General features: G+C 37.0%; 1 protein-coding gene across 10 annotated transcripts in view; it reads right to left on the minus strand.

Annotated features, from left to right (window-relative positions):
* The window catches only part of LOC113818684 (protein tramtrack, beta isoform), a 44,380-nt gene that overhangs the window by 28,824 nt on the left and 556 nt on the right, over window positions 1-15,000 (minus strand). For 9 of the 10 annotated variants that reach the window (XR_011399358.1, XM_070135437.1, XM_070135438.1 and 6 more), the window contains exons 2-5: window positions 12,109-12,237; window positions 11,391-11,915; window positions 11,035-11,295; window positions 10,255-10,377 (exon numbers count right to left, since the gene is read on the minus strand). Coding sequence is in view for 9 of the 10 variants with exons in the window: in XM_070135437.1 (XP_069991538.1) it covers window positions 10,255-10,377; window positions 11,035-11,295; window positions 11,391-11,915; window positions 12,109-12,189 (990 nt within the window). In the remaining variant the exon portion in view is untranslated. Of the gene's footprint in view, window positions 1-134; window positions 3,210-10,254; window positions 10,378-11,034; window positions 11,296-11,390; window positions 11,916-12,108; window positions 12,238-15,000 lie in introns of those variants that run through there. The other variant, XM_027370867.2, reaches the window with a different exon arrangement.

The following is a 15,000-nucleotide window of genomic DNA, read 5'->3' on the forward strand; positions in this document are numbered from 1 at the left end:
CAGAGAGGAAACAAAGGAAACTAATTATCAAATAAAAAGTGAAAATCACTAATAGGATGTCTTTTAGGAAAAGATAAATTTTCCTATCATGAAATAAACAACAAATGCCATTTAAAAGACTGAATTTATTTGTCTTTCTAGAAATTAAATAAATTACCATTATCAATTTTGATCACAAATAATACTATATATCTATAATGTATGTACAATAAATATCAACAATCTAAAATTTTGGACACAAATTTTGCTGACTTTTTTTTTTTTAATTATATCTTACCATTAAGCATTAAACTCTAACAATATAAATATAAACATATTTTGACTATACAAAAGCTTTCCCTGTATCACTATTCTTTTACTTTCTATGTACCTAATAGAAACATTTATGATCTTACAAAACAATAAATACTTCTAAATAATTACAATAAATATAGTTTACCGTGACAATGGCAAATAAAGATATAAAGGTGAATGAAGAGTTTAAAATCCCATGAGATGAAATGGACACATTTTAATGAAATCTCTTGCATTGTCATATCATAGGCTATACATTCAAATTTCAACAGGAGTATGAATACACTGACTAATGATGTGAATATTGGATTTCCTCATTTTATATATTCATGAAAACCTTTTTGTTTTATGAGTTGAAGTACTAAGAGCAAACAGCGATTTGTAAAAATTGATGAAATGGCATAAGGATAACTATCCCGTGCTATAGTTGTGACACTTATCTGGCAACTTAGTGGTCAACAGCGCATTTGATTTTATTAAACATATAAGACACAGCTGTTGATTAGCCCATATATACAGATAATAACAACAAATACTGTCAATTATGAATAGCAGTACTTGTCACTGCTTCATGAATTAATGACACCAAATGTTCTGTTGACCACAAGGTTGCCAGGATACAAAAAAATAATCTTGAGACAAAAAATAATAATTCAGAATATAATAAAATTGATAACCCAGTAAAGAAAACATGAATATACAGCACTGATGGTTCAATTTCACTTCTCAAAGAATCAAAGGGCAACATATCCTTCACTAATCACTGTATTTATGACTGAACTTCTTGAATGCAATCAACGCAACACTTAAATGGCTGTTAAGTCCACATTTTTTCTCCTTTCCTTCAGATATGTAAAGAACACATCAATCCTTAATCTTAATATTCATTAATGGATCAATGAGCCATATGATTTCCTCCTTTACAATCTAAATATACTCCTTAGAAAAAACTGAACTCATTATTCCTTTGTCTTCACATGTAAAAAGGTCCAAAAGAGCAAATATGTTTTCTCTGTCTGTTGTTTAACATTTGAAACAAATAAATGTGCTAGACATTAAAGGTCACATAAAACTATGGTTGAGTATTGTGTAGGAAAGGGTAAAGAGGAGTTAAAGATTAGAATAAAATGTGTTAGCTGTCAGATAAGAGAGCATTAGAGGATAGTGTGGTAGTAAAAAGGGAAAAGACAGGAGTTAAGTGAACTTAGAGGAGAGATTAGAAGAAAAGAGAGGGTTAAGAGGGGTAGGGAAATTGAGTGAATTATAGCATATTTGTCAGTGGGGAAGGTATAGGAAAAATGTTGACGGAAAACAGAGATGCCTGTTGGAAAAATAGGAGAAGAATCTGGGGAAGGGGGGGGTGTTAGATGTCAAAGATTAGTGTTACAGGAAAATATGGTGGCGGAAAGGGAAAAGTGGGAAGCTAATGAAGTAGATCAGGGATTAGTAAAATACGAAAGGTTAAAGGGGTAGAGCAAATGAGTGAATTGCATTGTATCTGTGACTGGGGAAGGAATGGGGCTATTGTTCAAGGAAACAGAGGCAGCTGTTGGAGAAGTAGGAGGAGAAGAATCCGGGGGATGAGAAAAGGGACTGGGGAAGGTGATGAAGTATCAGGAAGATTGTCTGGAGGGGAGGGAGAAGGACACTGTTTTGAGTATTCAAGTGGGAGCGGTAGAAAGAGTGGGGTATGTTGGGAGGGTGTAAAAGGACACAAAACATTTTTTTTCAGATATATTTCACAAAATATTTTGTCATAAATCACTGATATAATTTTTTTCTGATATTGGTATAAAAGTTTTCTTTGAACATTAACAAACTCATGTCTATGCACAATGTCTTAATCAAATGCCGTATGCATGATTGCAATAAGCAAAAGTCCATTAGTGGCGTACCTCCCCAGGTGTTTAACAGGTCTCGCGTGTGCCGCCTGAGAACTAACCATAGCTGGGCTTTAATAGTCGTTTGGTAGTTTCCTCATTCATGTACCTATACAATACGTTAGCTAATTCAATTTGATCCAAAAATTTTCAACCCTCGAGACAGTCCCCTTAACCAGGGGAATACCATGCCCATGGCTCCCAGAAGTCGTTCATGACTGACACAAAGCCAGCCTTTCATTCTTTCAGCACAGCTCTCACACCTTAGGAATGGGATAGAAGAAGGGGATGAAGAAGATACTCAAGAGGAAAGGGGAGAAGAAAAGACCAAGCAAAATTAGTTGAGGCGAGGCCTTAGGCCCAAGATAGGGGTGATCCCCTACATTGGGCCTCAGTCTCCATCTCCTAAGCTCTCCCACAACAAAACGAGCAAGGTATAGGGAGGATTTTCTCTATCTGTATCCTTCTCTGCTTCTCTTTCTGTGTGTCTCTGTCTTTCTCCCTCTCTCTTAGCAATGTTGTTCTTCTTCCAACATTTGCAACTGAATTATCCATCCATCACCAATCACTACACATTTCCAAATGTTCTCATCACCCACACTTTGTTCTCTTACTCCCAGAAAGAATGGAATTCCTCAGTCCTTTTCAGCCATAAATACAATGCCTATATTCTCAAAAGAACAGAAGAAACAACGCAGCACTGGCCTCCAATGATGACAAACAAGAACCAAACCATCCAGTAGACGGCTGGATATCCTCCTCTCATTGTCCTTGCCTCCCTTGAGGGAGACTCAATGGTGCATTGACCAGCTGCCGTTTTGCCAGCCTTTCCAGGTACTGCTTATGGATATTTTGGACAGTGGACTTGCTCAGCTTCTTGTTGAGGGTCCTGGAGAGTTCCCTGGCAGCCTTATTGGGCCCCATCCTTATGCATGCCTTGGCAATCAGGAGCCGTTCCTCGGGCGTCCAGCGTGTGTAGCCTCCACGGACTCTGACCATCGCCGCTGCTGCTGCTGAGCCCTCAAGTGCTACCATCTGTTGATTGAAGGAGGTATCACATCCTGGACTTTGGGCTTTGGACACTCCAAACACGCCATTCTGGATTTTTCTACCTCTTCTTGGTTTTCATAAAGGCGGGCTAGAGCACATCATCCTAACCACTCTTTCTGGGACAGGTATCAAATTGGACTCTGTTTTGGTCAAATATGTGGGACTGTGAGAGCATAATAGGCCAAGAGGCCACGGTAACGATACTTATCTTGAGGCCTAATGATACTGGTGTTCCTCTTCTAATATGACTCATATAAAGAAAAAAAATATTTTTCTTCAAAAGAATAATAAATGACACGGGGAAAAATAGAAATGAAAGGCAAAACGGAAAGACAAAAGCTGAAAAAATGAACAAATCAAATAAAAATTCACCAAGATCCCTAACAAATCCTCATTTGCACATTAATCAACTTCAATCAAATTAGATAGAGAAGCAAAAAAAAAAACAAAAAAAAACATCATTACACATATGGTAAAAACATTCCTATCTTTTAAACAAAACCTAAAGATACATTCAACCTTTACTTTCTCACAAACTCTTAATCTCTCACCCTATTACTCTAAAACTGAAAATATTAAATATAAAATCATCAATTGACTTTATTGAACACACAGTGAATAAGCCCTGTTACTTCAGTTTATGTTATATTCTCCTTGAATTTTCAGTGTAGAGTATGAATATCATTAACTTATCTTCCTGTATGATTTCTACAGAGAGCAGGTATGAGATTATGAATAAAATCTGCTATTCCACCGACTTTATGTGAAATGTGGCACCTTGGCGAAATCTAATTCCATTCGGGAACTTGACACTAAGGAAATGGATTTGCTGAGCAACAATAAGGTGTCTATGAAGTGACAAACTGCATATATACTTGTGGCAGAAAAGGAGAAACTTTTAAAAATCTGACTGAAAACTATGACAAAGATGAATGCTACAAAAATGACTGAAGTTACAAATGAGTTAGGTGTGTAATTTTAGACACAAAAACAATCAAGGGAATTACTGTGAGAGGACATCAAGTGGCAGCTGTCTTGGTGCTATCAGTCTCCAGACTAGTAAGGAAGCCAAATACACACATATTTCAATTAGGGTGAAATTAATGACTAATCCTATGTCACTAAGGTCACTCTTCACAGTAAGTGACCCCCACAAAGTAATGGATGCCTGAAGTGTTTAAAGATACTGGTTTCTTACAGGCACAGCTACACATACTCCCCTTGCCTCATGGTGATATGGTGTATGCATTTCCAAGAGTGCACTGCTGGAGAGACTCTCAATTATCTAAGTCTAACGTTATTCAAGACATCAACAATTTAGTACTTAGGAACAGGTGTCCTTTTCTCTAGACCAGCTGATAAAATATAAAATCACTGGGAGATTTCACTGACACATTCTGGAATGTTGATCATGGGTCAACATTCAAATAGCCTGATGGCATCATACCTTTTATAATATTTGATGGATTTGGATTTTTGTTCTTTGCTTCCAAAGAAAGAACTTAATAGACATGATATCAAATAGAGATGTGTTCCTGTTAGCATCAGGAAGCTGCATTACTCAATGCTGCTCATTTTCTTGACAATGAATCCTGTTCTTGACAAGTTGAAAAAAAAAACATTGAGGGCAAAGGTTACAATCAGAGATCTATCAAGAGATTTAAGCATAATGTTGAATAAAAGCCATGGGTAATTCAAAGATAATCATCTGTGACACAGACAATGGTGCAAAATTGGGGTTTGGTAAGCACTACTTGACAATGGGGGTCTTTGGATGGGTATTTGGTTCACTGCATATCCAGTGTCCTTGACCATGCCCTACAAGATCTATCTCATGCAGAAGGTGAGAGTAATCAAGCAGGAACAAACTGAAAACTATATGGGAATACAAGCTAGCACAATATGCAAATCAAACAACCCCTATGAACTACAACCTCTCCTATTTGTCTACACCCTGCTGTAAATAAGCTTGCTTTTTTGTTTCACGATGGCAGATTTTGGTTGCAGGTATTACAAGAGCTTAACTCTATGCACCAGATAATGTTTATTTCGTTGCGATATATCAGATACATGGTTTTAGTAGAGAACAAAATTAAGAAAAAAAATTATAGAAATATAGTTACTCTTTGAATATGAATGAATATGGGAATAGATTTCCATATAAAATCTTGTTTCCACTATATATGTGTAATTAGATGTATCTATATATATTCAAAGTTATAAATATAATATATAAATATATCGTGAGGTAACTCTATGGTACATAACAGTAAGGTGTGTGAAAGGGGAATGTGGGAGAAGATCGGAATTTATGATATATGACATACAGTACCAGAATTACTTCTCAACACTCACTATATTTCATTCATAAAAAACATAACTGTGACAGTTAGGTGTGCCTGCAAGGGGTGAGGGTATGGGGGTCGATATTTTGGGACTAGCAGAATGAAACTTGCTTATCAGTAGAAAATATATAAATATACATTACATGTCTCTCATTCAGAACAAAAAAGTAAATAGGAAAAAACTAGTTTTTGACAGGCCTTCCACAAATCTAGTGAAAAGTAAAGCATGCACAGCAGTCTCCATATTATGAAGTGAGAACATTCAGCCCACCGCTCTTCTATCATATGAAAAGAGGCATAAAGGAATAGTAAAACCAAGGCATTTGTCTAAGGAAAAAAGTACCAAACACAATACCAAAAAGCCATGATACCACTGCATAACAAACAGTGAGCAATTCATCATGGACTTGAAGCATTCACATAACACTGACATTTCTATCTATTGAAAAAGAAAACAGATATCAAATCCTTTACAATTCACAAAGAGGATATGTACCACTGATCGGTATATTTGTTATAATGTATATAATCATAATTTTTCCATTTCCTTCACTGAAAATAAAACTTTATTACATAGAAATAGTTCCATTATATGTCCTACGTATCTTAAAATATATGATATAAAACCTATCTGCCAAAAGAATCATGGAATGTCATACTTCTATTTTTAAATCCATCAACCCATTATGGGGGTATCAGTCTCCTTGATGGGGGGGGGTGAAAAAAATAACACCATACTATTAAAATCTTTATTGATGTACTTAATCATTACGGGAATAGGATATCATATACCGAAGAGTAAAACTGCATAGACAAAAAAGAAATACTGATAGAAAGCATTTCTATATATAGTAAAATCTCACAATTTCTAAAGATTACTGAATGAATAACAAACATGCTGTTGAGGTTGATGGCTGAGCTGCTGTGAAACTGAATAACATCTTCCTGATGTTATTTTTTTAGGCTTCTAGAACACATATTCCTTTGGAATTTTGCGTCATTCTCTACGACATGCTCCTAGCAGGTTATCTGAAGTCAGCCACACTTAAATGCACCAATCTGTATTCCTCAGGTGCCACTAATACCTTTCATATTGCTGAGTGACTGAAGTACTTGGCTAATGTCCTTTGATAAAAATGTTGGGATGTTTTAGGTTCAGGGCATAAGTGGTGCTTTGAGTTTTACTCACTTAATGGATGGTGATAAAAAAGGAAGAGGGAACTGAATTCCTCTTCTCATTGGCACTCTTTCAGACAAAATCCATCACATTCATGCCAAAATATGGCGTTAGTTTCACTATCAAAACTCTGTTTATCTTAAAGAGTTTTTCTGTTGTGATGAGCAGTACCAAGACATTTTGTAATGTGCCTTGCCATCCTTTTATTTCTGAACCATTTCCATCATCTATTTTTTTATCTTACAGATGAAATGAGCTGCCACCATCTGATATTCATGAAGCATGTTTATATCCAATCTTGAGTGACTGCTTCTAAATTCAACTGCTGCAGCTGCCTCCCAACAGAGCCTGAATCACAATGCCTCTCTTGCCATTCCATAGAACCTTCTTCACTTATTTTCTTTTCTTCAAGTCAGTTCATTTTCTTTCAATTTTTTTTCCAAAAAGTAATGTGATCAATAATTTTTACAGCCCTAGTTATCTTAGATCAAGGTAAATGCAGAAACTGTCCACATTTAAGGCCTTTTTTTTCCTTGGCTTATTGATAATTGCCTGTTTTGTTTTTGTTTTTTCAGTGTAAAAAATATAGTGGAAAAATTACAAAATCCTGACAATTCTTGAAACAAAATATAAAGAAAGCTGAAAGACTAACAAAAACAAAAAGAGTTATTTTTTTCATTCAGTCTTTAGAGTAAGAATATGAAAATGGCAAGTCATGCTTTTGTTACTAAGAATTTGAACCAATGTTGTGTGAAGGATGTGAAATGCTATGAAATAATGTAAAATTTGCACAAGATTCTGACTGACATTTCCAGCTTGATATATTGTTTCCATGGTATTTTGTAGGAGTAGGAACTTAAAGAATGAAGATAGAATGCCTTTAAAGTATTCTAGTTCTCTTTCATTTCCACAATGACATACAAATCATCTAAAACTTCATTAGACTGCAGAGACTGCAATTTAGCTAGGAACCTCAGTTCATCAACCATCTACATCATCATCACTATCATAATAAAGAAAAATGCTTCTCTTGGGTGTTTTTTCATGAACATCCTTTTCAAACTTTTGTTTTTCGAAGCACAGGCGTACGAGTTTAAATCTCAATTTAGTTGTTTTTTGTTTGATGTAATGATGTAAATTTTCTGTATGTGTCTCCTTATATAGGGCAATTTCCACAACAACAGATTCCTTTGGAGGGTGTGACAAGCGAGTACTTTTCTTGCAAAGTCTATGGGCAATAGAAACCCTAGAACAAGGCTGCTGATATTTTCTAATGTTGAAAAATATAAAAAATAAAATCAACTCTCTCTCTCTCTTTCACTCTCTCTCTCTCTCACTTTCTCCCTTGCTCTCTCTCGCACTCTAGCACTAGCACTAGCTCTAGCGCCCACTCGCTTCTTTGCTCTCTTTCTCTCTCTCACTCCTTTGCTCTCTCTTTCTCTTGCCCCTTTGCTCTCTCTCTCTCTTGCTCCTTTACTCTCACTCTCTCACTCCTTTGCTCTCGCCCTCTCACACCTTTGCTCTTACTCTCTCACTCCTTTGCTTTCGCTCTCTCACTCCTTTGCTCTTGCTCTCTCACTCCTTTGCTCTCGCTCTCTCACTCCTTTGCTCTCTCTTTCTCTTGCTCCTTTGCTCTCACTCTCTCACTCCTTTGCTCTCGCTCTCTCACACCTTTGCTCCCGCTCTCTCACACCTTTGCTCTTGCTCTCTCACTCCTTTGCTCTCGCTCTCTCACTCCTTTGCTCTTGCTCTCTCACTCCTTTGCTCTCGCTCTCTCACTCCTTTGCTCTCTCTTTCTCTTGCTCCTTTGCTCTCACTCTCTCAGTCCTTTGCTCTCGCTCTCTCACTCCTTTGCTCTCTCTTTCTCTTGCTCCTTTGCTCTCACTCTCTCACTCCTTTGCTCCCGCTCTCTCACACCTTTGCTCTTGCTCTCTCACTCCTTTGCTCTTGCTCTCTCACTCCTTTGCTCTTGCTCTCTCACTCCTTTGCTCTTGCTCTCTCACTCCTTTGCTCTTGCTCTCTCACACCTTTGCTCTTGCTCTCTCACTCCTTTGCTCTTGCTCTCTCACTCCTTTGCTCTCGCTCTCTCACTCCTTTGGTTTTGCTCTCTCACTCCTTTGCTCTCACTCTCTCACTCCTTTGCTCTTGCTCTCTCACTCCTTTGCTCTCACTCTCTTCACTCCTTTGCTCTCGCTCTCTCACACCTTTGCTCTTGCTCTCTCACTCCTTTGCTTTCACTCTCTCACACCTTTGCTCTTGCTCTCTCACTCCTTTGCTATTGCTAAAACATCTTACATCACATTCATTTTCCTACATCTTCTAAATATCCAAAAAAAGGAAGTATTCTCTGTTTCCCTTACAAAGGTCTGTATTTACATTGATCATCCTCATGCAACATATTTACAAATCCTGTTTGTGTTAACATATGTTTGCATCCCAATCTCAGTTTGCAGTACAGTGTATAATTTAATGTCTCCTTTGTAGTTTGAAGAAAAATAAAACTTTTGTCCCAGTGTTTTTTCCATCACTAAATATTCTTTTGTATAACATTATGACATTGTATATATATATATTTTTTCCTCTTTCCTTTTTGGAGAGAAATTTTAACTCATTCCACTGATAATATTTCTTGTTTCCGGCATACTGGTCATACAAAGAAATTTCTTATCTATATAAGGATATATAGGATTGATATCCTGGTCTTCAGTGTTTTAAGATGCACACAATTACACATGTATAGCTTTCTATAATGGCTTATGTCAAGAAAGAAAGTATCATGTGTGTTCACTGTAGGATTACAGGTGAATTAATAATGATAAACTATTAAAAGGAAAGTAAGATAAAAATATATAAAAAATGCAACTGCCAATGAAATAAATATAATAAAAGCAAGCCCAAGTACTTGTTTCTCTCATCTCAGGGTATATGTTGATTTTTATCTTTTTCCTTATTCCAGAAGAAGAAGAAGAAGAAGAAGAAGAAGAAGAAGAAGAAGACAAAGAAGAAGAAGAGGAAGAAAAAGAAACTCACACATACACCCGGATGAGTACACACACCCACACCCACCCACACCCACACACACACACACACACACACACACACACACACACACACACACACACACACACACACACACACACACACACACACACACACGCATACACACACACACACACACGCATACACACAGAAGAAGAAGAAGAAAAAGAAACACACACACACACACACACACACACACACACACACACGCACACACACACACACACACACACACATACACACACACACACACACACACACACACACACAAAGGAGGCGGGGATAAATGAATGAATATAAAGGGAAAGAATTTTTTTTTAAGGGAAAAAAAAAAGAAAAAAAAGAAAAAGAAAACTGCTCTCCATATTTGTACCACCTAGAAATGCACACCGAAGAGAGAGGAGAGATCATACCCTGGACATGCAGTAATCCTAAAGTGAACACGCGGAAAGGAAAACAGGACACTGACCCCTTGTTGTGCTAGAAGCTGTGGCGTTTGCTGGCTTAACATGGGTGACGATGGTTGGAGGATGCCCACCCCACTGCAGCCTTCTCCAGAAGTCATGTCCGATTGTACTATGCCGTCTTGCCACTGTAGATGATAAATATACAAATATATAGTGATGTTGCATTCCCTTCCTAAACTACAATAACCATACAATAAATAAAAAAATAACACGACAAAAGATACTTATCAATAACCTAGGATTAATAATACAACAATAAAAAGATAACTGGGAAACAATATAATCTTCCCTGAACTAGGAACACTGATTTAGTACCCAAATAGAAAAAAAAAAAAAAAAAAAATTCTGCTTTAAAATGCAGCATGAATTTTACACAGCTACACCAAAGGTTACAAATATGGTACTTAGCCTGAGAATGCTTAAACTTTTGTGTTAAAGGGGGCTTTAAATATTGGTGACGGACATCTGTGAGCATGTAGCAAAGTTCAGGGAAATAATTCTCCATGGATTTTGAAAAGCCAAGACTATGACACAACATTCTAGCAGCTATCATTATAAATCCCCTCTCTATCATGTCCCATGCAGCAGAATCGCATTCCACGGGATGTAGTATTGGAAGCACCGGCGAGTTAACCATTACCAATATGATGAGATCTCACCATTTGGCAGGCTGATGAACATGGAAAGTTTCACAGCACGGAATAATAAATGGAGATAGATTCATAGATTCCTCAGACTTTGCATGGGTATAAACTGAAAAAATCCACAAAGAGCGCACAAACCTCAATCATCTCCGAAGGTCCTGGGTTCATTTCACTTGTCTGCAGTCCAGAGGTGTTGAGGTGTTCAAACTGTGGATCACTGTATTCTGCTGAGCCTGTGTGTCCTGATATACTGTCTCTACTACTACCTTCACTTTTAAAAGGGGCAAGCTGAGCATCGTATTCTACACTGTGATCCGTTCTTCCTATCTGAGCGCCTTCACTGTCGACCATATCCTCGATAATCTCCTCTTTAATTTCTGCAGCATAATAATCTTCCTGCTGTATGGGAGAAAAAGACAATGATAATGTTAGATATTACAGTATTAACAAACAATATTGATATGTACAGTAAATTTTCCTTTAATTATACATACCCCAATCTCAGATACTGAAAGAGGGTCCTGAGCTTCTTCCTGGTCTTTCCTGCGGTGTCCTTCTTCGTGGGTCACTTGTCTCCCTTTCTCAGTGGGGTTCAATCTGACATTGGGACTTGTGGATTCGTGCATCGTTCTGGTGGTGTCTACAAGTCTTTCCTCTGTTCTGCGTCTTTTAGCAGGGTGTGGGCTGCATCTCTCAGTCCCAGACTCGAGAGAACTTGACTTAGATTTAGCAGGAGCTGGGGGCGTGTCAGGCACTGCCAGGCCCTTGATCTGCAGGACCTCTGCCACTTTTATAAGCATAGCTAGGTTGCTCTGCGGCACACTCACTTCCCCAGCATACATATAGCTCAACAGTGCCTCAAGTTCTCTACACTTAATGTCATTCAGCACAATCACTGGATGTTTACATGGTGTTCTTTCAAATATTTTTTCAAAGTATTCACTACATGTTGACAAGACTAATTTATGCAATGGATAAAAATTTCCCTCACAAGAAAGTGTTACATCTGTGTAGGTTTCCTGTAAAAGGAGAAAAACATGAATCTTATTCTTCAATATCAAAGATTTGCGAAAAAAAAAAAAAAACATGAACTGAATGCATTAAAAAGAAAAAGAAAAAATGCATATTTGCTTTAAGGATGTTACAATATACAATATTCCATACTCATCAAATCATGTTTTCAAAAAATGTACATATACAGCAAGTTCTTACCTTTTCTCTGCATTTACTTAATATATCACAGAAAGTAGCATGGTGATTGTTCCAAGACAGGGATAGCATTCCATCACCCATCTTGGCTAAATATATCTGTTGCTAATATCTCCCAGACTGGCTTTTATCCTTGAATGAAAAAAATATGGATTAGGATATATTTTCAGAAATTCACAAATATACAGGAAACAAGGATGTTAAAAAAGATTATGTAGCATGTATGTAGTGACACACCTAGTCACACAAGCACATATTACCACTTTGAATATGCACTTCCATATTCTTTACCAAATTACTTGTTTATTATACAACTGATAGGTTTTATATGAGGTTATTCCAAATGTCAAACTATTTTAAAATGGCTACAAAAAAAATAGTTGTAGAAGGATCAATACCTAGAAAACAGTGTACTATAAAATAGATTTTTTTCAGAATTTCAGAGCCAAATACGCCAATGAGCAGTGTTTTTGTAACAGAAATCTCCAAAGTACTGCTAAGAAATCTGTATGAAGGAAGAGGAAATTTGCAGTTTTTTTTCTTTATGCAGGCTCACACAATGTATAACAATAAACATTTAAGAATCACATCATAAGCTCCTACTGTATGGCAAATCGTAATGGGTATATAGCCTATCCCAGATTACAACCAATTTCTAAGAACTAAGGGGTCCAGGAAAGATGTTGCAATCCACTGTCAATGAAGATGATAATGTAATTTTTGAGAATATTTCATAAATGAAACTAGGTCTAAAAGTACAGACAATTATTTGAAAAGTATAGAATCATCTTATAAAATATTACTGACTACTGTCATTATTGCTTTGGCATTTCATAGCATTACTATGTGACTATCAAGAACCATGATAAAACCCATGCCTAAATTAATACAGATCTGAATTTTCTTCTCATATTTAGATTGCAAATTCCCTACAGATTTCACATTTTCTTAATATATGGGCAAATACAAGTGAGCACTGAAGCAAGATCAATCATAAATATGGCTTTTTTTAATTACAAATGAAGGCATGTTTGTCCAAAGGTGTTCTCAAAACAACTGCAAGAAAATGTATTTATCAAAATGTTTGGTTCGTTTAGACTCTTACCTATAACATAAGCATGGATATGATCATGTAAATGCACTCTATCTCATAACTATATGTGATCATTAATGCATTAATGGGATCATATCAATACTATTGTTATAGACGAAAGTTTAAACGGTCAATCTTTGTGGTATGGGCTAAGCTAGGGCAAATCAAAGATGATATTCTTGTAGAAGACAAGAAGCTGTAGTTGTCAGTCAAGAAATAAGGTACAAACACAAATGATAATGGCACCAATAAAGGAAAAAGTTTATGGAAAATGCCCCAACCCCATCTACCCTTCCCCCAGGCAATGCCTGAAGGACGCACATAGTCATGGCAACTTAGAATGTTGAATAAAGTTTGTGGCATATAGTTAGCGACTTAGTCTCTGGTAATTGCAACTTTAGTGAAAAAAAAAAAATATCCATATAAATTAATAAAACCTTTCATAATAGCATGTTTTAGCCAATTGGTCTGAAAATTCCTCAACTGAGAAAAACAAGTTCAATAAAAATCTTTCACAAAGTACAACATGAAGCATTTCCAAACAACAGCACTTCTTCTAAAGAGAATTTCTAGCAATAAAACATACAGAAAAGACTTAAGGAGAGAATAAACTGTGACTAACAAAAACAAAATGTAAAAACAAAAGAAAAATGTCCTGCATACAAAAACATAAAAAAAGAAAGAAAGAAAAAAAAGAAAAGAAACAAGAACAAGGAACAGAGGACAACTGTGAGAAAGAGAGAGTACGAGATCATTGTAGATAAGCAACAAAAGGCTTTAGCTGGACTTTGAGGCTTCAAATAACCTAGAATATAAGGAACTATAGTGCCATCTTTTCTACAGCGACACCAAAAGCTGTCTCGTGATTGGAGGCAAGACACGTTGCAAAGGTGCGCCCACTTCTGTAATGTAATGGAAATGGTCATGGTTGACAGCTAGCTATTTTACTGTACTTTTTTTTCTTTAGCAGTACACATTCTTTTGGAGTATAACATTTCAGGTGGGTTTTACTTTATCATAGATATCTAACATATCTAACGTAAGTACGAAAATGCATGAAAATAACCGAGGTAGGAAGAATTCATCTAGCAACTCGATAAATGTTTACCACCTGCTCGATTCCTGTCGTGTGAGAGGTGCCCCATTTGCCGTTACCACAGGGAAAGACGGTACAGGTCTGACTGCTTTTCAAGATCTTTACAGAAAAGTATACTAAAAAATTATGCAATACTTTAATGAGTTTCTCTGACCTTTTGACAGATTCTGCAATATCTGAATGAGTACAAAACAAATACTTGACTGTGAAAATTATCTTCCTGTTGTGTCATCATCCTTAATGCTTTACAATATTGATACACTCAACAGAGACAAATTCCCCACCTCCATTTCACAAAACTGCAAGAGTAGACATCGCTGGGTGGAAACCAGCCCCATACATGGGAGGTTACTGCCACCTAACCCCAGCCCAGAAAACAAAGAATCCTCCACATATTCACAGCAGGTGAGAGCATCAGACAGAAACAGGTATCGAGCACTCACGATGTCGGTCATATGCTCTTTCCTGCCATGAATACGTGGAGGAATCTCTGTCTTTCATTGCTGGTGTTGGGGGAGGGAGGCCCACAGGAAGGGGGGTTGCAGGAGGCACAGCACCCTGTATTAGACAATATAGTGACTGATTCTGTGTATGGGCCTGTTGTTCAAATCTTACCCTCAATTTCTATGGTTCCTTTCATGCCTTCCCTTGCTATTGGGGCCAAGATTGTCGCTAGTGGGTGGGTTTCCACGCAGCAATGTCAATA

Source organism: Penaeus vannamei, chromosome 20, assembly GCF_042767895.1.
Source record: "Penaeus vannamei isolate JL-2024 chromosome 20, ASM4276789v1, whole genome shotgun sequence".
NCBI lineage: Eukaryota > Metazoa > Arthropoda > Malacostraca > Decapoda > Penaeidae > Penaeus > Penaeus vannamei.